The 24,586-nt window shown below is 39.7% G+C and overlaps 1 protein-coding gene across 9 annotated transcripts in view; it reads left to right on the top strand.

The window, feature by feature from the left end:
- Positions 1–24,586, top strand: part of PTPN20 (protein tyrosine phosphatase non-receptor type 20) — a 124,623-nt gene that overhangs the window by 36,305 nt on the left and 63,732 nt on the right. For 8 of the 9 annotated variants that reach the window (XR_009493277.1, XM_059882709.1, XM_059882712.1 and 5 more), the window contains 4 exons: positions 2,226–2,374; positions 5,010–5,100; positions 12,901–13,235; positions 17,531–17,746. Coding sequence is in view for 8 of the 9 variants with exons in the window: in XM_059882709.1 (XP_059738692.1) it covers positions 2,226–2,374; positions 5,010–5,100; positions 12,901–13,235; positions 17,531–17,746 (791 nt within the window). In the remaining variant the exon portion in view is untranslated. The remainder of the gene's footprint in view (positions 1–2,225; positions 2,375–5,009; positions 5,101–12,900; positions 13,236–17,530; positions 17,747–24,586) is intronic. The other variant, XM_059882713.1, reaches the window with a different exon arrangement.

Raw genomic sequence — 24,586 nt, 5'->3', positions numbered from 1 at the left:
ACCACCAGACCACTAGTGAAATCCCTCAAAATTTATATTTAAAAAAATTATTTTAATACTGACTTTCTAGATTTATGGCATTTTGGCCAGTGTACATGATCTTTAAAATTTTAGATGTTTAGAATCTAGATTATTGACATGACCTAAAAGACCATTAGTTTTTCAGAAAATTTTCATATGTACTATTAAATAGAATGTATTCTCTTTTGTTATGATTGGTTACAAGTATACAGCTATATAATATAGATCTGTATCTGTAGTATAATATATCATTATTGTTTTTGTTGTTGTTCAGTCGTTCAGTCATATCCAACTTTTTGCAACCCCATGGACTGCAGCATTCCAGACTTCCCTGTCTTCCATCATCTCCCTGAGCTTGCTCAAACTCATGTCCATTGAGTCGGTGATGCCATCCAAATTACTTACAATTGTATATAGCATATAGAGATGTATGTTATACATTTATTTTAGTACTATCAATTATATAGGTCCTCTTAATCCTCGTGATGTGTGTGTGTGTGTATGCACACGTGCATGCTTGATCGGTTTTAGAATTAGAGTCAGAGGTGTGTTAGACTCTGCATATACTCTCATCTCAGATTCCAGGATCCAGGGACTTCTAAACACTTGGTCCCAGAGAGGACAAAAGTTCTTTCTTTTTCCCGTCCATGTCTTGTATGTGTTTTGTTTTAGTCCAGTCACTCAGATGTGCCTGATGGTTTGTGAGCCCATAGACTGCAGCATGCCAGGCTTCCCTGTCCTTCTGTATCTCCCCACTTCTTTACCATTTGAGCCACCAGGGACACCCTCTGTATCTCCCAGAGTTTGCTAAAACTCACATCCATTGAGTCAGTGATGTCATCCAACCATCTCATCCTGCGTTGCCCCCTTCTCTTCCTGCCCTCAGTCTTTCCCAGCATCAGCATCTTTTCCAATAAGTCGGCTCTTCGCATCAGGTGGCCAAAGTATTGGAGCTTCAGCTTCAGCATAAGTCCTTCCAATGAATATTCAGGAATGATTTCCTTTAGGGTGGACTGATTTGATCTCCTTGTTGTCCAAGAGACTCTCAAGTCTTCTCCAACACCACAGTTCAAAAGCATCAATTCTTTGGCGCACAGCCTTCTTTATGGTCCAACTCTCATATCTATACATGACTACTGGAAAAACCATAACTTTGACTGTATCAGCAAAAGTAATGTCTCTTTGTCAGCAAAGTAATGTCTCTACTTTATAATGTGCTAAGTTTGTCATAGCTCTTCTTTCAAGGAGCAAGCATCTTTTAATTTCATGGCTGCCATCACTGTCTGCAGTGCTTTTGGAGCCCTCCAAAATAAAGTCTGTCACTGTTTCCATTGTTTCCCATTTATTTGCCTTTAAGTGATGGGACCAGCTGCCGTGATCTTCATTTTTGAATGTTGAATTTTAAGCCAGCTTTTCACTCTCCTCTTTCACCTTCATCAAGCAGCTCTTTAGTTCCTCTTTGCTTTCTGCCATTAGGTTGGTGTCATCTGCATATCTGAGGTTATTGATATTTCTCCCAGCAATCTTGATTCCAGCTTGTGCTTCATCCAGCCCAGCATTTCGCCTGATGTACTCTGCATATAAGTTATATAAGCAAGGTGACAATATACAGCCTTGATGTACTCCTTTTCCAATTTGCAACCAGTCCGTTGTTCCATGTCTGGTTCTAATTGTTGCTTCTTGATCTGTGTACAGGTTTCTCAGGAGGCAGGTAAGATGGTCTGATATTCCCATCTTTTTAAGAATCCTCCACAGTTTGTTGTGATCCATGCAGAGAATTTAGCATAGACAATGAAACAAAAATAGATGGTTTTCTGAAATTCCCTTGCTTTTTCTATGATCCAACAGATGTTGGCAATTTGATCTCTGGTTCTTTTGCCTTGCTTGCCTTGGCATAATTGTCAATATATACACTCAGTCACATTATAAAACAGATCACTTCTCAGTCTATCATATCTATTTATAACGCAATAGTTTTTTTCTAAGAATAGTGGATTTTGTGTAATTTCAAGGCGTATAGTCATGATTTTTCCAAAATAAGGACCCTTCCTTTAAAAGTAATAATAGACTCTTCACCTCTGGAAAAATAAAATTTCATTAATTCTTAAATGGCTGACTCTTTTCTTAAAAGAAAACAATAAAAATAAAATCTCCCTTCACACATATATAAGTAACTTAGAGATGTGAATTTTTCTCTTTCTTAGGTATGGAAATTGTTTCTGAAAAGGAGCTAGCTCAGTTAGCTCTGGTTCGACCATTAATATTCAATACACAGGAGGAATCAACCATCAGGGATTATTTTAAAATACTTACAAAAAAAGTATCAGAAGATGAAATCACCCAGGAATTTAAAGTAAATATTTTGGTTTTAACCAAGGTCTATATGTGATTTGTTTTTCTACTTCTCGATCAGAGAATATCTGTTCTTTTTTTTTCAGGTTGAATATATTGTTTTTATTTTTAAATATTAAATTTGTTTCTAAAGTAATGGGTGTACATAGTAAAAGAATAAAATAGCATAAAATGTTATAAAACAGATAAAGTCTCTTTTTCTCTCTTGATTCCCTATACCACTATTAAATCTGTCATATAAACTTTCAGAAAAATTGCTGGCATGTACTTTATTATTTTGCTCTTTCTTTCCTTTTATAAAGAATTCCAATAAGAAATAATTCCTAAATATATTATGAGCATATATAGCTCTATCTCATTCTTTTAAGTATTGCATGGTAGTTATATGAATGAAGACTTTTTTTCTTTAAATAGTCCTCTATGATGAACATTTAGCTTATTACAGATGTTGTTATTATGAAAAACATTGCCCCTCTTCATTCGTGTTCCTATGCATAGTCTTTAGAACAAATTCCTGGAAAGACAACCAGTATTTTGTGCTGTTAGATTTTTGGGTCTTTACTCATCTTTTAAGTGACAGATGATTTCTTGTTGATATTCTAATTGGCATTTCTTAATTTGAGAACAGATAGCTTTCCATATGCTTTTAAGCCTTTCATATTTGTTTTCAGTGAACTAGTTCCAGTTGTTTGTCTAGTTTTCTATTTATTCCTTTTCTTATCAATTATTAACTGTTTATATAATGAAGAAATTACCCGCTTTGTACGTGTTTTGTATAGACGGTAAAATTTTCCACTTTGTTTTTTGTGTTACATGTGTATGCATGTACATTTACTGTGAAGAAATAGCTAATTTTTAATGGTTGAATGTCATTCTTCTGGGGGCTTCAGGGTTTTCTGCATCCTTTAGGGACTCCCCTTTCAATCTAGGAACATAGCAATTATTTCTTGCTTTTTTCCCTAATATTTTGTGATTTTTTTCAATGCATAAATCTTTCATCCAGCTAGCATTTGATTTGTTATAAGATATTTGGTAGGGATGCAACACTCTATAGCTAGTCAGTTGTCCAATGATCCTCTTGTCGCAACTTCTCTTCAGGGATGTGAAATGCTACTTTTTCATATACTGAAGCACCACATGTATTTTATTTTTGTGGTTTTTAAAATTGATTTGTTTATTCATGTACCAAACTTTTAAAATTAACATAGCTTTGTATTATATTTTACCATCGATTAAGGCTCGTCTTCCCTCATCATTCTTCTTTTATAGAATTGTTCTGCTTCTTTTTACAATTGCTTTTTTCTAGACTACTTTTAGAATTGGTTTGTAGAAAGATTAAACTGTAAAAATAGGTGTGGAAATTGTTTCTGAAAAGGAGCTAGTTCAGTTAGCTGTAGTTCGACCATTAATATTCAATACTCAGGAGCAGTCAACCATCAGGGATTATTTTAAAATACTTACAAAAAAAAGTATCAGAATATGAAATCACCCAGGAATTTGTGGTAAATATTTTGGTTTTAACCAAGATCTATGTGCTGCCCTGATATTATCTTATAGCTTAAAAGCTGGATCCTCATTCTCCGTTGCAGTAGTGGCCAACATTAACTTATGGTAGTGCCAAGTTGGCTACCCAAGAGTTACTGAAGAGGTTTTCAAAAGTGTGCACCCTCAGGCTTTCTCCGCAATTGTTCAACTAGGGTAGGGCTGGGTGCGCGCCAGTTCCGTCTGTGTGTGAGACGAGGCCTTCCTGGTTAGTTTGAGTCCCCTTGTGTTCTGCGTGCCTGCGTCCTGTGCTGGTGTTGCCATGCTGCTGATTGTTTTCTAAGAGGACCTGTGTACACCCATGCCTTTATTACTGTTCCCCTACCTGGTGTGATACCCATTCGCCTCTTCTTTCCTTTCACACACACCCATTTCCATGCTGCTAACTTCTGAGCCTCGAAGGCTCAGTTCAAGTGCTGCTTTCCTTCGAGGAGCTTTCCTTTTCGTGCCTTCGAGTGCAGTCTAGTCCTTTATGCTAGCATGTCTCTACATTGATCACGTGGCTACCTCTCTAGCTGCTGTTAACTTCTTACGTATAAAGCCATTTTCAAAGTCATCGTTGTACTGCAGAATGTGGGACAGTGATGAGTACATACTAAATGTTCATTTAATGTCGAATTCACAGTTGGTAATAAAGTTTTGAAAAGAAGAATTCTTTAGTGTTCTAACTCTAATTTCTTCATGGGGCAAGGAGTAAATTGTGAGAATTTATATTTTGTTTCTGTTATTTTATTATTTTCATTCATAAAATGATAGATATAGGGGTTGGTCCTATGAAGTTAATGTTCTGTATTGGCTTTTTATTTTAATGAAAAACGAAAAATCTTGGAGTTCAAGGGAAAAAGTATCTCCAGAGAGTTGAGCATTTCCTTATCAAGCAACTTGCTGATTCATATCTCAAATCCGAGATATTTTATATAGGACTTTTCCAGTGGAGCTCTGACTTCTTTACTTACCATATACTCATTTAATATCAGGATATGTCATAAAGGGACTTGAGAATCATGAACACTACACAAAGACAGATATTTTTTCTCCCCTCCTTTTTTTTCTGTCATAGTAAATATATTACGTATATTTCTTACCTTTTAAAGGCTTTGGAAGTTAAGAATCTGCCTGCTGTTTTCCACTCTGGGAATGAACTACACAACAGAGACAAAAATAGATATCGAGATATTCTTCCATGTAAGCTAACAATGGTTTTAATTACTTTCCTATTTACACTTGATAAAAGGTAAGAAGTGGGTTGTATGGCTTTCAGTGTTAGCCGTTTTGACCTGTGGCCATGATGAAGAGCTCCGGAAGCTAGCACCGGCTGACCTGGGCATATTCTTGGTTATCTTAGGTCATGAAGAAGGTCCAGCCTTCTATCCCAGGTAAATCTACTCACTGTCACAGGATTCTTTTCACAAGTCCTCAACCCTGTTCTTACGCATTGCTGCTGCTGCTGTCGCTTTAGTCCTGTCTGACTGTGCGACCCCATAGACGGCAGCCCACCAGGCTCCTCCATCCATGGGATTTTCTAGGCAAAAGTACTGGAGTGGGGTGCCATTGCCTTCTCCGTTTTTATGCATTACTACTTCTAAAACATCTTATGGCTATTCGAGGTGTTTTGTATTTCCATACACATTGTGAAATTATTTGTTCTAGCTCTGTGAAGAAACCGTTGGTAGCTTGATAGGGATTGCATTGAATCTATAAATTGCTTTGGGTAGTATACTCATTTTCACTATATTTATTCTTCCAATCCATGAACATGGTATATTTCTCCATCTGTTAGTGTCCTCTTTGATTTCTTTCACCAGTGTTTTATAGTTTTCTATATATAGGTCTTTAGTTTCTTTAGGTAGATATATTCCTAAGTATTTTATTCTTTTCATTGCAATGGTGAATGGAATTGTTTCCTTAATTTCTCTTTCTATTTTCTCCTTATTAGTGTATAGGAATGCAAGGCATTTCTGTGTGTTGATTTTATATCCTGCAACTTTACTATATTCATTGATTAGTTCTAGTAATTTTCTGGCGAAGTCTTTAGGGTTTTCTATGTAGAGGATCATGTCATCTGCAAACAGTGAGAGTTTTACTTCTTCTTTTCCAATTTGGATTCCTTTTATTTCTTTTTCTGCTCTGATTGCTGTGGCCAAAACTTCCAAAACTATGTTGAATAGTAATGGTGAAAGTGGGCACCCTTGTCTTGTTCCTGACTTTAGAGGAAATGCTTTCAATTTTTCACCATCAAGGATAATGTTTGCTGTGGGTTTGTCATATATAGCTTTTATTATGTTGTGGTATGTTCCTTCTGGAACTGGAGGAATCAACCTGCCTGACTTCAGGCTCTACTACAAAGCCACAGTCCTCAAGACAGTATGGTACTGGCACAAAGACAGAAATATAGATCAATGGAACAAAATAGAAAGCCCAGAGATAAATCCACGCACATATGGACACCTTATCTTTGACAAACGAGGCAAGAATATACAATGGATTAAAGACAATCTCTTTAACAAGTGGTGCTGGGAAAAGTGGTCAACCACTTGTAAAAGAATGAAACTAGAACACTTTCTAACACCATACACAAAAATAAACTCAAAATGGATTAAAGATCTAAACATAAGGCCAGAAACTATAAAACTCCTAGAAGAGAACATAGGCAAAACACTCTCCGACATACATCACAGCAGGATCCTCTATGACCCACCTCCCAGAATATTGGAAATAAAAGCAAAAATAAATGGGACCTAATTAAACTTAAAAGCTTCTGTACAACAAAGGAAATTATAAGCAAGGTGAAAAGACAGCCTTCAGAATGGGAGAAAATAATAGCAAATGAAGCAACAGACAAACAACTAATCTCAAAAATATACAAGCAACTCCTACAGCTCAACTCCAGAAAAATAAATGACCCAATCAAAAAATGGGCCAAAGAACTAAATAGACATTTCTCCAAAGAAGACATACAGATGGCTAACAAACACATGAAAAGATGCTCAACATCACTCATTATCAGAGAAATGCAAATCAAAACCACTATGAGGTACCATTTCACGCCGGTCAGAATGGCTGGGATCCAAAAGTCTACAAGCAATAAATGCTGGAGAGGGTGTGGAGAAAAGGGAACCCTCTCTCACTGTTGGTGGGAATGCAAACTAGTACAGCCACTATGGAGAACAGTGTGGAGATTCCTTAAAAAACTGGAAATAGAACTGCCTTATGATCCAGCAATCCCACTGCTGGGCATACACACTGAGGAAACCAGAAGGGAAAGAGACGCATGTACCCCAGTGTTCATTGCAGCACTGTTTATAATAGCCAGGACATGGAAGCAACCTAGATGTCCATCAGCAGATGAATGGATAAGAAAGCAGTGGTACATATACACAATGGAGTATTACTCAGCCATTAAAAAGAATACATTTGAATCAGTTCTAATGAGGTGGATGAAACTGGAGCCTATTATACAGAGTGAAGTAAACCAGAAAGAAAAACACCAATACAACATACTAATGCATATATATGGAATTTAGAAAGATGGTAACAATAACCCTGTATATGACACAGCAAAAGAGACACTGATGTATAGAACAGTCTTTTGGACTCTGTGGGAGAGGGAGAGGGTGGGATGATTTGGGAGAATGGCATTGAAACATGTACAATATCATATATGAAATGAGTCTCCAGTCCAGGTTTGATGCACGATACTGGATGCTTGGGGCTGGTGCACTGGGACGACCCAGAGGGATGGTATGGGGAGGGAGGAGGGAGGAGGGTTCAGGATGGGGAACACATGTATACCTGTGGTGGATTCATTTTGATATATGGCAATACCAATACAATATTGTAAAGTTAAAAAAGAAAATAAAATTAATTAAAAAAAAATAAAACATCTTATGCATTGTTGCAGCTAAAACAGAAAGTTTATTACTGAGACATCTTCCCCTTTTGCTACCCTAAGCCCTTACCAGCTTCCCTGATCATTTTGTTTAGACACACAAATACGGTGGTGCTATTTCTATCCTTTGTCCTGAACAATGAAGCTGCCAATCTACCCTCCAACAGGAGGCTTCCCTTTGATCGTTGCCAAAGACTTACTCATTGCTTTCCAGGGCTAGTTTCTTTCCCACCCAGTTACAGATTCATCTGTCTCAGACCTTCCAAAGAGCAGAAATAAAGCAACACAATTTTACTTTTAGGGTGGAAATCTCATTTTTATGCCTCACATTCCTTTCAAAGTCAAAAAAATTTTCCCAAATTAAATTAACATTTTTCTTCCTACAAAATGACCTTCTTCTTTATCCTGTATCTTGTTTAGTTTAACCACTCATTTGTTCAAGCCAGAGAACCCGCGTCAGCTGCAGTATCCAAAGTGGTCACAAAGTCCTTTCAATCCTGCCTTCTTAATACCGCAGGAGTCCTCGCGCATCTCGATTGCCACTGCCGCTAGCCTAGATTGAGCCTGCTTTCTCTCTCAGCCAGTCTCTGTCTTCTTCACTGCCTCTACTCCCATCTACTCAGAGTAGCTACTGAAATAATCCCCCTAAAAGCTCTGAAGGCACAAATAAGTTACACGAAGTGGCCAAAATCCCCCACTTCTGCTGCATGACCTTCTCTTTCCCAGCCTGCACCTGCGGCTTCATGACAGGTTCCCCACGATCAGGTGACCAAGGACAGGAGAACTGGGCCCGGGTAACAGATGGCTCTGCATGCCATGCAGGCTGCGTGCCATGCAGGCAGCACCTAAGAGTAGCTAGCAGCTGCTCCACAGGGCCTTTTGGGACATGCCTGAAAGACAGTGGTGAAGGGAAGTCCTCTCAGTTGGTGGAAATTTAAGCACTGTACTTGGTTGTTCATTCTGCTTGGAAGCAGAAATGGCGAGAGGCACAAATCTTTATTAATTCATGGGCTGTAGTCAGTTGTTTGACTGGATTGTCAGAGACTTAGAAGAAACATAACTGGGAAGTTGATCATAAGGAAATCTGGGAGAGATAAGTGTGTATAGATCTCTCTGAAAGGGCGAAAACATGAATATATTTGTGTCTTTTGTGAACGTTCATTGAAGGGTGATTTAAGAAGAGGTTTTAACAATCAAGTGGATAGGATGACCTATTCTGTGGATATTAGTCAGCCTCTTTCCAAATACTCCTGTCATTACCCAATGGATTAATGAATAAAGTAGACTTGCTGGCAGGAATAGAGGCTATGCATGGACTCATCAACATGGACTTCTCACCAGGCTGACCTTGCTATGGCCATTTCTGAGTGCCCAATCTGCCAGTAGCAGAGACTGACACTGAGGCCCTAAGATGACAGCATTTCCAAGAGTGACCAGCCCCCTAGCTACCTGATGACAGGTTGATTACATTGAATTGCTTCTGTCATAGAAGGAACAATTGCTTTTTTGCAGTCTAAAATAGACACAATATGGATTTGCCTTCCCTGCATACAAACTTCTACCAAATCTACCAAATGGACCTGAAGAATGCCTTACCACCATCGTGGTAGTCCACACAGCCTTGCTTCTGATCAAGGAACTCACTTAGAGGCAAGTTATTTGTGACAATGGGCCCATGATCATGTAATTCACTGGCCTTGACACACTCCTCCTCATTCCAAGGGAGCTGGCTTGATAGAGCAACGGAATGACCTTTTGTAGACACAGTAACAGTGCCAGCTAGGTGGCAGTACCTCACAGGGCTGGAGCAGTGTTCGCCAAGAGGTTATATTTGCTCCAAATTAGGGTCCAATACATGATGTATTTCTGCCACAGCCAGGAGTCAGGAGTCAAGGGATGGAGATGAGAGTGGCCCCAGTCACTGTCACCTCTGAAGTGAAAGCTGAAAGTGAAAGTGGCTCAGTTGTGTCTGACTCTTTGTGATTCCATGGACTGTAGCATGGGTAGCCATTCCCTTCTCCGGGGGATCCTCTCACCTCAGGGATCGAACCCCTGTCTCCTGCATTGCAGGCAGATTCTTTACCGTCTGAGCCACCAGGGAAGCCTCACTGTTACCGCTGCTGCTGCTAAGTCACTTCAGTCGTGTCTGACTCTGTGTGACCCCATAGACAGCAGCCCACCAGGCTCCCCCGTCCCTGGGATTCTCCAGGCAAGAACACTGGAGTGGGTTGCCATTTCCTTCTCCAGTGCATGAAAGTGAAAAGTCAAAGTGAAGTCGCTCAGTCGTGTCCGACTCTTAGCGACCCCATGGCCTGCAGCCTACCAGGCTCCTCCGCCCATGGGATTTTCCAGGCAAGAGTACTGGAGTGGGGTGCCACTTCCTTCTCCGATACCGCTAGTTACTGCTAGTGATCCACTAACACAGGTTTTGCTTCCTGTCGCTGTGACCTTGTGCTCTGCTGGTCTCAAGGTCTTAGTGGCTCTCTTCATTAATGGCATCTGGTATTTGGTAAGGACTTTCCACCTGAAAACTTGAGTCTTCCTTGAAGGGCAGCAAATCATGGAATTATTTGTAGATTGTGGAGTCTAGAAGAATTGCCGCATAATACGAAACAAATGACTTAGGTGCTTTGAATAAATATTCCTTATCTGAAAGGCATGAATAATAATATGACTCTTCAAAGGACTGTTTTGAAGTTCAGATGAGGTGATGCATGGCTTGCGTGTTTGCGCTAAATTCTCTTTGAGGGGAACTGAGACTAAACCGCCACCTCCACCTTTCTCCTGTGGCCGCCAGAGCTATTTCTTTCCTGCTGAATACAAGCATACCTGGTCTTATAGTGCTGCACTTTATCGTCCTTTGCAGACACTGTGTTTTTTTTATAGATTGAAAGTTTGTGACAAGTCTGTGTTGAACACCATTTTTCCAACAGCATTTCTTCACTTCATGTCTCCGTGCCATGTTTTGGTAATGTCTGCCATGTGTCAGGCTCCGTCATTATTATCGTATCTGTTACAGTGATCTACGACCAGCGACTGTGACGTTACTCTCGCAAAAACAGTACAACTTGCTGCAGGTTCAGATGATGGTCAGCATCTTTTTTTTAGCAGTAGGGTATTTTTTTAATTAAAATATGTACTTCATTTTATATAAACATAATGTTATTATTGCACATTTACTAGACTACAGTGTTGTGTAAACATAACTTTTATATGTCTAGGGGACAAAAAAATTCATGTGGCTTACTTATTGCGATAGTCCCTTTATTGTGGTGGTCCGGAACCAAACCTATGTGGTCTCCGACGTATGCCTGTGTTCTATAGTTTGTTTCTGAAATCCTTTCCTTTTATATATTCCCTTTGTATGTTCTGCATCCTTCAGTATTTTAATAATTATTGTCCTTCTTTTCATCTATTTTTTTTTTTGGTTCTGGGAAAATTCCTTAAGCTGTTTTCTAAATCACTAATTTGTTTTTCTGTTTTCTTCTCACTTTAGGGATTTTTAATTGATAAATTGTGTTTTTTATTTGAAAGCAAGCTTTTATTACTTTAGATTGTTTAATTTTTACTTATTAAATTCCCCCTTTGAAAATAAAAAGTTACTTCCTACTACAAAACGGTACATATTCACTGTAAAAATTTAGATAATAAAACAGTCCCTACTAGCCTTTGGATAAATGCTGTGCTGTGTTGTGCTCAGTCGTGTCGGACTCTTTGTGACCCCATGGACTTCCAGCAGCCTGCCGGTCTTCTCTGTCCATGGGATTTTTCAGGCAAGAATACTGGAGTGGGTTGTCATTTCCTTCTGCAGGGAATCTTCCCCACCCAGGAACTGAACCCACATCTCCTGCATTGGCAGGCAGATTCTTTACTTCTGAGCTACCAGAGAAGCTCTTATATATGATATATATGTATATATACATATATATGATGAAAGATCTCACTTTAATGCTCTTTTACCTCCTTTGTAATTTAATAATGTAACAAATTTATATCAATAAACAGACATATATATGTATATCATCCTTTAAATAATAAAATAATGTTTGCTGAGATTTTATTTAAAATACAAATAAGAGTTTTTAAAGTATTCTTCTCTTATAGAAAGGAAGATATTTGCTGTGATTTCTCAGAATGGTATCCTTTTGTGGAGTACTAGGTATCTTTATATATCTAGTGATTGTTTTGTCTCTTCATATTTACAAGGAGAGATTTATGTCTGCTATTTTTGAATTTGAGAAAGGTTCTGTCAGAACTGGTGTAAGCCCTGTTCAGAGATCTCGTCACAGTGTGTTTGGTAGATGAGCGGGCTTCCTGACTTGAGTACCAGGGAGGGGCTACTGGTGAGACCCCTGCATGGCAGGAAAAGATCCTCTTTTTATTCTCTCTGTAGGAGCAGTGGTGGAACCAGAGCTCCAGATGTCCATGTAGAGTGAAGAGAGAGTTCCCGGGCCACTGAGCCACGTAATTGGCTTTTCCCCTCTCAAATTTGTTAATAGTCGTCCATACTTTGAGCAAGTCCCCTTTGTAGCATCCTTTTGCCACAGTACTTCTGCTTTCATGAGCATGCTGCTTCACCGGTGAAAGCTGAGGATGGACACAAAAGATGGCCACTCTGTGTGCAGGCAGTCGATAGAATTCTAATAATCCTAGAATTTGTATAAACTATCCCAGTCTTTTTTTTTTTTTTTTTCCAAAAACATTTGTTCCTTTCTGGCCACTGCTGCTCTGAGCTTTCAGGTTCTCTGGATTTGTAGGAGAACGCCATTCATTCACTTGCTCCTTCAGACAGCTCCTCCTTTGCTGTGTTTAGTTATAGGCTAGGAGATACCTCCCTTGGCCTATTCCTACTTGTGCCATATGTAACAGAAATCTCTCAAGATGTCTGGATACTGATGGCATTCTTCTCTTTTTAGTAGAAACCGATTTTTTTCTAAACCTTACTCTAATTGTATATTGCTAGAAATTTCTATGCCATCTTTTCTATTAGTCAAAGAGATAAACAGATTTACTTTTGTGAAATGGTTTCATGAAATCTGCGTGTATTGCACATCCTGCTTTTCCTTTATCTACTATATGTTTCTGTTTTGTAATAGATGATTCAACACGTGTTCCTCTTGGAGAAAACAAGGACTACATCAATGCCAGTTACATTAAAATAGCCAATTCTAGAGAAGAGTACTACTATATTGCTACCCAAGGGCCACTGCCAACTACCACGAATGACTTTTGGCAAATGGTTTGGGAAAATAACTCTAATGTTATTGCCATGATAACCAAAGAGAAAGAAGGTGGAGTTACCAAATGCCACCATTACTGGCCTATTTCTATGAAGAAACCTTTGGAATTGAATAGCTGTCGTATCTTCCTGGAGAACTACCAGATACTTCGGTATTTCATCATTCGAATGTTTCAAGTTGTCAAGAAGTCTGTAAGTTAAAAAATAAAATCAGCATTAGATATATATTTCCTTATATATGCACACATGTCAGAGAGGAAGTTAGGAGTAAGGTGGGCCATAGCTGGGGACACTTGTTTAAAGTAACTTGTTTTTACTTCTCCCTGCTACCAGAAACTAAGACAATGCCATTTCTTCTGCCTAACCAAACTCTGACTGGAGAGACGAAATAATTGAAAAGGGGAGTTGGGGCGGTTGAGAAAGAGTATTGGAAGTTACCTAATCCTGGGGTGTGCTTTGGCTATCTCTGCTGAGAGGGACAGATGTGATGAAGTCCTCGAGATGTGCTGATAATCACTGGGCTGGGCGTGGCAGCAGCTGTTTGGGGCGCTCACTGGTCCTTGCAGTTACTGCGCTCAGTGGATGGTAATACCGAGATCTGTATGAGCTGCAGAAAGGAGGCTCTCTTTTGGTTTGGACAGATGATTTGCTAGAGGAGGTGACATCTGAATTTATCCAAGTGAGAAAAATGAAAACAGTAAGTAGATGATGAAGGTATAAAATAGCATGGGGCATATGTACAGAGAGATGTGGGTAGTTAAGAGTTTCTGGAATGTAAAAGTTCAAATGCCAGGGAGAAATGAGAGTTGAGATGAGGCTATAGAAAATAAGTAGAGAAAGCCGGAACATGAAATGTTTTGGATTTCAGCTAAGGAGCACAAACTTTATTATGAAGATAATTAGGAGACATTGAAGAATTTTAGTAAGAAGGGTATATGATCAACTTAGGGCAACTAGCAATTAGATAGAAAGCAAAGACTTTGATGCTTTTCCGATAAAATTGGCAGACTTTATATGACTTATGACTTGTGACTTATAAGGAGTGTTCAAAAATTATACTGTCCAATGTGATAGCCACATTTGACTGTTTTAGATTTAAATTATTTAAACTTACATAAAATACCAAATTTAGTTCCTCACTTGCAATAGCCATACTTCTAGTGTTTAATCACATATTACTAGTGACTACCACATGGGCAGCACAGATACAGAGCGTCTGCATTCTTGTAGAAAGTAATATTGGGAAGTATTGGTCTAGAACAATCCATAGAACAATTCATGTCTTGCTCTAACAGACTCAGAAAATAGCAAAGGAATGAGTTATAAGAGAAAGTGATGTTACATTGCTCTAAGTGGATTTGATTAGCAAGTAGGTAATACGTGTGTTCTATAGGAGTGAAGGGGTGGGAGTTAAATTGGAAACTTGAGGAGTGATGAGATTTGGAATCATCACCGAAGAAGTTGGTTGGAGCACAGGCAATGATCAGGAAAAGGTTGCTGAAGGTGCTGAGGTTGGAACCCATAACTTGCAATAACAATAAAACATGCAACTATGTGATTTTTTTTTTTTTCCCTAACCATGGGATTCCTGAACAGAGATTATGGGACTGATTCAGGGAGGGATGTTGCTCAGGATATGTGGCAAGATTCAAAGGATGAATGGAGTTGACAGTTTGGTAAGAGAATGATTTAGATAATCAGTCATAAAGTCTAAACTTAGGGAGATGAATGGAGTCAGCAGCTAGGAGGAAATAGAGGACGTCAAGGGCAGAATTCCATCTAGTCACATTGTTGGAGGTGAAGCACAGATAAAGCAGTAGCATAAGAGTTTTTGCTCAGAAAATGATGTTGGAATCTGAGAACTGGAAGATTTTTGATACTGGCCATTATAGGTGATGGTGAGTCCAAGAAGTAATCACACCGTGAGGACTAGAAGACATGAATGGCCTCCTCTGTAAGAGAGAAATAAAAATGTGAGGCCAGCGTGTCGGTTTGGCTGTTGAGATCCCAAATTTGCCCTGTCAGAATCTGTGGTAAGGTGACAGTGATGAGAAGACGAAGTTAAGAGGTATGAAACTTAAAAAGAAGTGGAGTTTTTGTACAAGGAGAAGAAATAATGAGTTGGAAATTGTGTTGGGCAGCAAGGAGAATGCAACTAATCTCTAGACTCTGTAGTACCTGGAGCACAGGAGAATAGGTTGCCTGGATTAGAGAGAACTGCAGAGTGCAACACCCATGGAGGCAAGGCAAGGAAGTAGAAGCAGCATTTAGGGAAGTGATGATGCCTTCCAAGAGTTCACTGTAGCATGGGGGCCTGAGGAGATCAAACCAGTCAATCCTAAAGGAATTCAGTCACTGGAAGGACTGATGCTGAAGCTGAAATTCCAATACTTTGGCCACTCAATGTGAAGAACTGACTCATTGCAAAAGACCCTAATGCTGGGGAAGATTGAAGGCAGGAGGAGAAGGGGATGACAGAGGATGATATGGTTGGATGGCATCACTGACTCAATGGACATGAGTTTGAGCAAGCTCTGGGAGATGGTGATGGAGAGGGAATCCTGGCATGCTGCAGTCCATGGGGTGGCAAAGAGTCGGACACGACTGAGTGACTGAACGGAGCTGGGGGTCTGAGTGAGAAGGGAGATGTTGAAAAGATAAAGTCGGGACAGAGACAGAAAGAATCGAGGAGTCTGAGGATCAGAGTACACAGTGGTGTGACCAGGGAGGCCGAGAATAATAACAGTGTTTGACATTGACGTCGGGCTTGCTAGCTGCGTGTGAGGCCCTGCGTTTGCTCTGCGCTGAGGCCCTGCCTTTGCTCTGTATGCCCGAGGATTTGCCTGAGGCCTCCCTCTCCTAACATTTGATTCCCCGATGTGAACCAAGTACTGTGTCAGACGCTGGAGGTAGAAAGCAGGCACAGGCTCCACTCTTAGAGTACTTACAGTCTAGTGGGGAAGGAAGACACCAGTTCTAAATGGCATGTGATGTGTGCTGTGGCAGAGAAGGACAGCATGCTTGGAGAATATAGGTCAGGTGGGAGGCCCAGAGGAACGATCTGTCTGAAAAGATTCAAATGTTCAGGTCCACCTGTGGAGTTGGCAAGGCGATCTAGAATGGTGGCCTTTGGGCTGATGTTCCCAGATCTCAAGACCATGGGGCTAATGTTTGAAGAATCTGCCTCATGGTACTGGGTCAGGAAAGCAGTGATGCCCACCTTTGTGCAGATTCTCAGTGGTCAACAGTGTAGGAAAGGTTTAATTCCTGAAATACGTGATGGAGTGAGACCTATCCTCACTGGTTCCTTCACGCGATTTTTAAGCATCGTTTGCCTCGTCCAGTTTCATGTACCAATGATTCAAACTTGAGTTCTATTTTCTAACACCATAGAAAATGGTATTTTTATTTGGAACTTGGGGGAAAAAGTGGTGCATTAAGGAGAAGTAGAGAAGGAGTGAGAAATCCTTCCTGAATTTCTTCACAAGCGTGCCCACTGGAGTAAAATGAGGGTTCCACACTGGGGAAGGGGTGAACCCTCTGAAAGAATGATGGGTAAACTCAAAGCATCTTATCTGTCAACCCCTGGGAGAGTCCATAACTCCACTTTCAGGGGGCTCAGCGAAAGAATAAGGACCAAAGTCTACTCACATGGTCATTAACCACCCTGTCCTGGTTGCCAGAAGAGGTTGCTTCCCATCAAACCCTGATTAAGCATCTTGACAGCACCTACCTGTTTTAATTAAATTTAGTATCATATTTGGGCTTCTCTGGTGAAGAATAAAGAATCCGCCTCCAATGCGGGAAACCTCAGTTATATCCCTGGGTTGGGAAGATCCCCTGGAGGAGGGCATGGCAATCCACTCTAGTATTCTTGTCTGGAGAATCCCCATGGACCAAGGAACTTGGCGGGCTACAGTCCATGGAGTTGCAAAGAGTTGGACATGACTGAGCGACTAAGCACAGCAGATCACAATATTGAAACCAAGATATATTGCTTTCCTACATTATTCCCAACATGTTAGCTCATTTCCACTCTGTTTTGGATTCCTGGTTTGTTTGGTTTCTTCTGCATTCTCATGGTGCAGAAGAAAGATGGTAGCGTTAGATTTGGAAGGACTACATTATTGTCCCAGCTCTAAACATATGAGCCTCCTGACCTAGCATACATCTATCAGTCACTCAAATTCTTACTTTTTCATCTGTAAAATGAGGATAACACAGTGTCTGCCACCCCAGGGCTGATGTGAGGATTAAATGAGATAATGCATGCGAAGTCTTTGGTACCGTTCCTCCAGAGTAAGTCCTAAATTCATGTTACCTGTTAGTAGTCCTATTTTTATTAATGTATTACCATATGGCCATTATTATTACTATTTGTGGCATATTAGAAATTAAGAGAAGCTCTCTAATATGAAGAGTTGATAAATCTCTCTTCTCTCTCTCCCCTTCCCTGTCTCTCTCCCTCCCCACCCCCGCCCCCACAGACGGGAGCTAGTCACTTTGTGAAACACTTGCAGTTCACCAACTGGCCAGACCATGGCACTCCTGCTTCAGCAGAAGGGTTTATAAAGTACGTTCGTTATGTGAGGAAGAGCCACCTCACAGGGCCCGTCGTCGTCCACTGCAGCGCAGGCGTGGGCCGGACAGGGGTGTTCCTGTGTGTGGATGTCGTATTCTGTGCCATTGAAAAGAACTTTTCGGTAAGTGTGTGAATTAAGCACCCAAACTGATGCTGTTAGTAAACACTATTTCTAACAGCCTTCTCATAGCTGGAGACTAATATTTGGCCTTCAAGAGCAACTGAGTCAATAGAAAGCGTGTCAGCTTTCGATACCTGCTTCTGACTTAATGGCTGCAGGTTCTTAGAGGTGGTTCTGAGGATTAAACTAAATAGATAATGCAAATGAATGGCTTCAGACAATGTCTGGAGTACAGTAAATATGAGTCCATTTTTCTTTTCTTGCTTCCACCCACATGTACAGTTTTTAGAGTCTTGTTAAAGAATGTCAGTGACGTGTGCCTGTTTATTTTTTTGGTTGCCCTGCACAGCATGTGGGATCTTACTTCCCTGACCAGGGGTCAAACCTGTGCCCTTCGCAGTGAAAACATGGATTCTTAACCAGTAGATCACTGGGGAAGGCCCAAAGGTGTGTCTGTTTTTAATGAATAGAAATACATGCATGTGAGCACATTGGGGAAAAAAGTAGACTTCAGAGTTAATGAGAGGTCCCTGGGTCTGACTGCTAGTTTGCCACACACTTTAGATTTTGGTGACTTTGTACAAATTGCTCATTTTCTCTGAAATCTAGTTTTCTCTTACATAAAATAAGGATAATAATATTGCTGGGTGTTAGTCAACCATTAACAATTCTTTACTTTCTTCCTAAATTTGGAACCAGCTAAGAGACAGACACAAGAATTAGACATGTAGTGATTTTACTGTTACCTTTAGATTGACTAATTAGGGAGCATGACTTTAGATTTGTGCCCCAGAAGGCCTGCTTGTACTGAACTGCTTTCCTGTGCTGCCGAGGTGAGGGAAGACATTGTTTACTTAGCAGGCACTTGGGCTGAGGAGGGTGGTGCCTCTTACTGTGTCTCCAAGGAATAGGAAAGTCGGCAGCTCAGTCAAAAGGCAACAAGGGCTGGGAGGCATTTGCCCTGATAGGCAAATTCTGCGGTTATCTTATTATCAGCATAAATGTTAAATCACTGCTCTCTCAGGCTATATGCAGTTATACGCCAGCAGTGACCAGGCCACCCCTATGACAACAAATGGGTTGCATAAGTTCTACATGTTTACATCCTAAGGTCGCATTATGTCGGGGATAGAAAAATGGCCTCTACCAGGGACTTTCTAAAGGACGGAGGAAGTCTCTTCTTCTCAGAAGCTTGAGCCAGTATCTCCTAGCATTTCCCTGTTTGTGATTCAGCTATAACCCTTTCCTTAAACTAACCACTGTGGGAGATACTGGTCCATTAAAGTCAGGACTACTCTAGGCTATAAGGCTGAGGATAAAAAAGTAACGGTTTCCCAAAGCAAGCTGAGAGTTTTATTACAAACAGTGAATATAAACTGGGTGGTCAAAAAATGACAAAAATACTAAAAAATGCTGAAAATTTCAGTAGTATGAATCTGATGTTACCTGTTCCTGTAATTAATGTTGTTTTATCCTTTTAATAGAAAATACATTAGCATAATTTTTATTTTATAGGTTCTTCATCATAATTAATTTGTTTATATTTGTTCTCATTTTATATAACTTATAGAAATTGTAAAAACTATAAATATTGTATTTTATGCTTCTACAGAGCACTTTTTTCCCCTGCCATTATACCTTTTGTAAACTCAAAATGTGCTTTATAATAAGTCATCCATCAGCTTAAATAACAGTGTTTTTCTTAGCAGTATGTAAAATAGTGATGTATTTTACAATTAAGGGTGCTCCCCACTCCAGTACTCTTGCCTGGAAAACCCCATGGACGGAGGAGCCTGGTGGGCTGCAGTCCATGGGGTCGCTAAGTCGGACACGACTGAGCAACTTCACTTTCACCTTTCACTTTCATGCACTGGAGAAGGAAACGGCAACCCACTCCAGTGTTCTTGCCTGGAGAATCCCAGGGACGGGGGAGCCTGGTGAGCTGCCGTCTATGGGGTCGCACAGAGTCAGACACGACTGAAGCGACTTAGCAGCAGATTTGATGGAAAATGGTTCAGAAATAGGAAATGCATCCAGTGTTGCCTTATTGGCTTTTCATAGAGGCTTGAGATGTCCAGTATCCTTACTGATGCCCATCTCTACTCTTTTCAGAAATTTTGTTCACCAGAGCTACTCAAAGTATGGTCTTAGACCAGTACCAATCTGTGAATGTTTGTTATTTGCAGAAAGATAAGTTTTCTGAAATTGAGAGTAAGCATTTAGAAACTTTCAAAGCAGTTTGATATATTTCAGAGACATCCACGAGCGTGACAGTGGGTTGGTCTGGTAAACAGGATGCAGACCGGTTTGTGTGCCGTGGAACTCACACAGAGTCCTACGTGCTGCAGGCTGCTTTCAGCCACATGTGACCGACATTTTAAGATTAGTTTATCAGTTATAACTCTAAAGGATATGAAGATCTGAGAAAATATAACACTTTATTTCTTTTTACTGTTATTTTATAGTCAGTTTTATTTTTAAGTAAGCTTGCGTAAAAATCCTTAAAACACTGGGAACAAGCTGGCTCTTCTCTTGAGGAAAACCTGAGATTGTTCTGTAGTTGAAACATTCTTGATAGAACTTTCCCCTCTAACATGCTGTTCATCATACAGCGACAGTTAAATATCAGTTACCATATTATTATGTAACGAAGTGAATAGTCCAAAATTTAACACATTAACCTTCACAAAATCAAAAATACTTACCCTATCACTAAACACACTGTCTGGTTCATCTGGAAGGGGTTCTTTGGTTTTTGTTTTTTTGGTAGCAAGACTGTTTTTAAAAATTTGTTTTTAATTGGAGGGTAATTGCTTTACAGTGTTGTATTGGTCTCTGACATACAACAGAGTGAATCAGTCACAAGCATACATATGCACCCTCCTTCCTGAACCTCTCTCCCACCTCCGACCGCATCCTGCCGTTCGAGGCTGTCACAGAGCACCAAGCTGAGCTCCCTGTGTCGTATAGCAGCTCCCCGTGCAGCTGTCTGTTCTACATATGGTGATTCATATGTCTCAGAGCTACTGTCTCAGCGTGTCCCAACTCTCCTCCCTTCACCGTGTCCACAAGTCTGTTCTCTACGGCTGTGTTTCTATTCCTGCTTTGCGAATAGATTCATCAGTACCATTTTTCTGGATTCCACGTATATGCGTTAACGTATGATATTTGTTTTCCTCTTTCCGACTTACTTCACTCAGTGTAACAGTCTCTAGGTTCATCCACCTCACTAGAACTGACTCACATTTGGGATAAATTCTTTAATCTGTGTAACTGTCTCAGACTGTTTTCTTGTCATTGCAGTTCTACGACCAGAACATAATCCTACACAAAACTCAAGCTCCAAATTACATTTGATGACAATGTCGTACTTTGCAATTTCATGCCATTTAAAATTAGTTCAGTTCAGTCGCTGAGTCGTGTCCGACTCTTTACAACCCCATGGACTGCAGCACACCAGGCTTCCCTGTCCATCACCAACTCCCTGAGCTTGCTCAAACTCATGTCCATTGAGTCAGTGATGCCATCCAAGCATCTCATTCTCTGTCCTCTTCTCCTGCCTCAAGTCTTCCCCAGCAATGAGGACTCTTTTGCAATGAGTCAGTTCTTTGCATCAGGTGGCCAGAGTATTGGAATTTCAGCTTCAGCATCAGTCCTTCCAGTGAATGTTCAGGACTGATTTTCTTTAGGATTGACTGATTTGATCTCCTTGTAGTCCAAGGACTCTCAAGAGTCTTCTTCAACACAACAGTTCAAAAGCACCAGTTCTTCGGTGCTCAGCTTTCTTTATGGTCCAACTTTCGCGTCCATACATGACTACTGGAAAAACCATATTTGTGAGCAATTTTGTGCCATTTAAAATTAGTTAGTTGTAATTGCCAGTAATAAAACAGAAAAGGAAAAATCCTTCTTTCTTATCACTTCATGTTCAAATCACGCATATACTGAGTCATTATGTCAGCAGTATCTTTTATTCAATAGGTTGTGATGGTAAATACTTCGCTACTTTTGTTCTGTGAGCTGGTACTGCTCTGTGTCACTCGCCAGTCCCTGAATTTGTCACACTGTGATTTCATTAGAAAAATGGAACTTGACCTTTTTCTGCCACACCTTCACTCCAAATTTTCAATAAAACACTTTCAGTATGACTTCTATCACCATTGTCTGGTTGTCGTGTATGTGTTTTTAATCTTAGCCGTTCAAAGCATAATTTTGTAAGTCTGCAAAGTATATATGTTTCATGTGAAATATTGAACATGAGCTTTTTAATTTAGTATTCTTTAAAATAATTCTTTTGTCTTGGAGCCTATTTCTTTTGTTCTGTATGTGACAAGTAAATTTTAAGTGTTTCTTTGCTATGTTAGCCAGTACATCTTTGCAGTTAATACAAGTGTGGTTTTAGCACTTCACAGTCAATAATGGCTCTAAAACTCAATATATGAGGAATCATAATTCCAGGTAAAATTAACATGAACTCTTTTGGTCTTCATTTCTTTGCAGTTACTTCCATTATTATTATTTGGTTAACCACTAAAGCTATATTCAGAAAAGCTGTGCTTTTCTTGAGAAGACAATCCAGTGACACTTCTTTTGCTATCAGTAAATTAAGGTTAAAAATGAATAATACAAATTTATTTCCATAACTTGCCTAATCTTAAAATATAAATTATAAAACAGACTTTCAAGAAACAATGGATTCTAAATTCAATGAAGTTGAATTTGTATCATATTTCCTTTCATGGATCATTCTTTCGGTGTCAAGTTTGAGAACTCTTCACCTTGCCTGGGTTCCCAAAGAATCTTTCCAATGTCATTTCTTCAAGTTCTATGGTTTCATGTTTGACATTTAAGTCTGTAGCCCATTTTGAGTTCATTGTTTTTAGAAGGGGCGAGGCTTAAGTCAAGGTTCACTTTTTTTTTTTTTTTGCCTAAAGATGTCCAGCTGTTAAGTTTCCTTTGTTGAAAAGGCTATTCTTCCTCCACTGAATTGCTTTTGCACCTTTGTCAGAAATGATTTTGAATATTTAGTTCAAAATCATTTAGTTTGAATATTTTGAATATTCTAGTTCCATATTCCGTTTCACTGATCTATGTATCTATCCTTTGCTAATACCACACTTTGGATTCCTGCAGCTATATAGGAAATCTTAACACAGGGAGAGTGATTCTTTCTCTTTCAAAATTGGTTTAGCTATTATAAGTCTGTGCCTTTCAATATAAATTTTAAAATTAGCTTTTCTATGTTTATAAAAAAAGCTTGATGAATTTTGATAGGATGAATTTTACTATGTTGGATCTTCCAATATGAATGTGGTATGTCAATTTATTTAGGTCTTCTTTGATCTTCTTTGATTTCTTTCATCAGCATTTTGTTATTTTCATCATACAGCTTCTGTACGTGTTTTGTTAGATTTATCTTATTTCATTTTCTTTCAAGCAGTAAATGGTATTGTGTTTTTACTATTGTGTTCATTGTATGTACATGTATATACAAGTGCAGTTGATTTTTTCATGTTGATCTTGTATCCTGTGATCTTGTTGAACTCACTTTTTGTTTCTAAGAGGGTGTTTTGCCCTGCTTTGTTCTGTTTTTAGATTCCTTGAGATCTTCTACATAGATGATCATCCCAGCCGCAAGCAGGGACATGCCTCTCCCTTCCCAATGCATTTGCTTCTTATTTCTTTATCTGGTCTCACTGCACTACCTGGAGCTTCAAGTGTTGTATTGAAAACGGGTAGAGCGTACATTTTTGCCGTCGCTAATATTAGGGGGAAAGCCAATGAAAATAATTCGTTCTGTGAAAGACCCTGTGAGGTAGATGGAAAGACAAGCTACAGACTCAGAGAAACTGTTTGCAACCACATGTCCAACAAAGGTCTCACACCTGGAATTTGTAAAGACGTCAAACCTTATAAGTAAGCAAGCAATTCAGTTAGAAAATAGGTAAAAGACATGAAGTTTCAATGATAAGGATGAATCAATGACATGAAAAGAGGCTCAACTTCATTAGCCTTTAGGTAAATGAAATCAAAGAGATTTCAAACCAGTCAATGTTAAAGGAAATCAACCCTAAATACTCTTTGGAAGGACTGATGTTGAAGCTCAATGCTTTGGCCACCTGATGCAAACAGCTGACTCATTAGAAAAGACCCTGTTGCTGGGGAAGATTGAAGGCAGAAGGAGAAAAGGGTGACAGAGGATGAGAGGGCTGGGTGGCATCACTGACTCAATGGACATGAGTTTGAGCAAACTCCAGGAAATGCTGAGGGACAGGGAAGCCTGGCGTGCTGCAATCCATGGGATTGAGAATAGTCGGACACAACTTGGCGACTGAACAACAACAACAAAATGAAATTAAAACCATGGTGAAATATCACTAGGTATTGATTAGAAAGGCCAATACAAAAAATAATGACAACACCAAGTGCTGATGAAGATTTGAAAAAAACTGGATTAGTTATACATTGCTTATGCTTCACAGGTGGCTCAGTGGTGAAGACTCTGTCTACCAATGCAGGAGACATGGCTTTGATCCATGGGGCAGGAAGATCCCCTGGAGGAGCAGTGGCAACCCACTCCAGTATTCCTGCCTGGAGAATCCCACGGACAGAGGAGCCTGGTGGGCTACAGTCCATAGGGTCTCAAAGTGTCAGACACGAGTGAGCAGCAGCAGCATCCATTGCTTATAGGAATGAATGTAAAATGGTGCATCCAGTCTGGAAAGTAGTTTTTAAATTTCTTAGAAAAAAAAAACAAAAGCAGAATTAAACTAATCTTACCATATAATCCTAGCAATAATACTCTTGGGTGTTTATTCCATGGAAATGAAAACTTCAGTT

The sequence above is a fragment of the Bos taurus genome, chromosome 28 (genome assembly GCF_002263795.3).
Source record: "Bos taurus isolate L1 Dominette 01449 registration number 42190680 breed Hereford chromosome 28, ARS-UCD2.0, whole genome shotgun sequence".
Lineage (NCBI taxonomy): Eukaryota > Metazoa > Chordata > Mammalia > Artiodactyla > Bovidae > Bos > Bos taurus.
The sequence above is the reverse complement of the archived record's forward strand: the minus strand, read 5'-3'. Positions and strand labels throughout refer to the sequence as shown.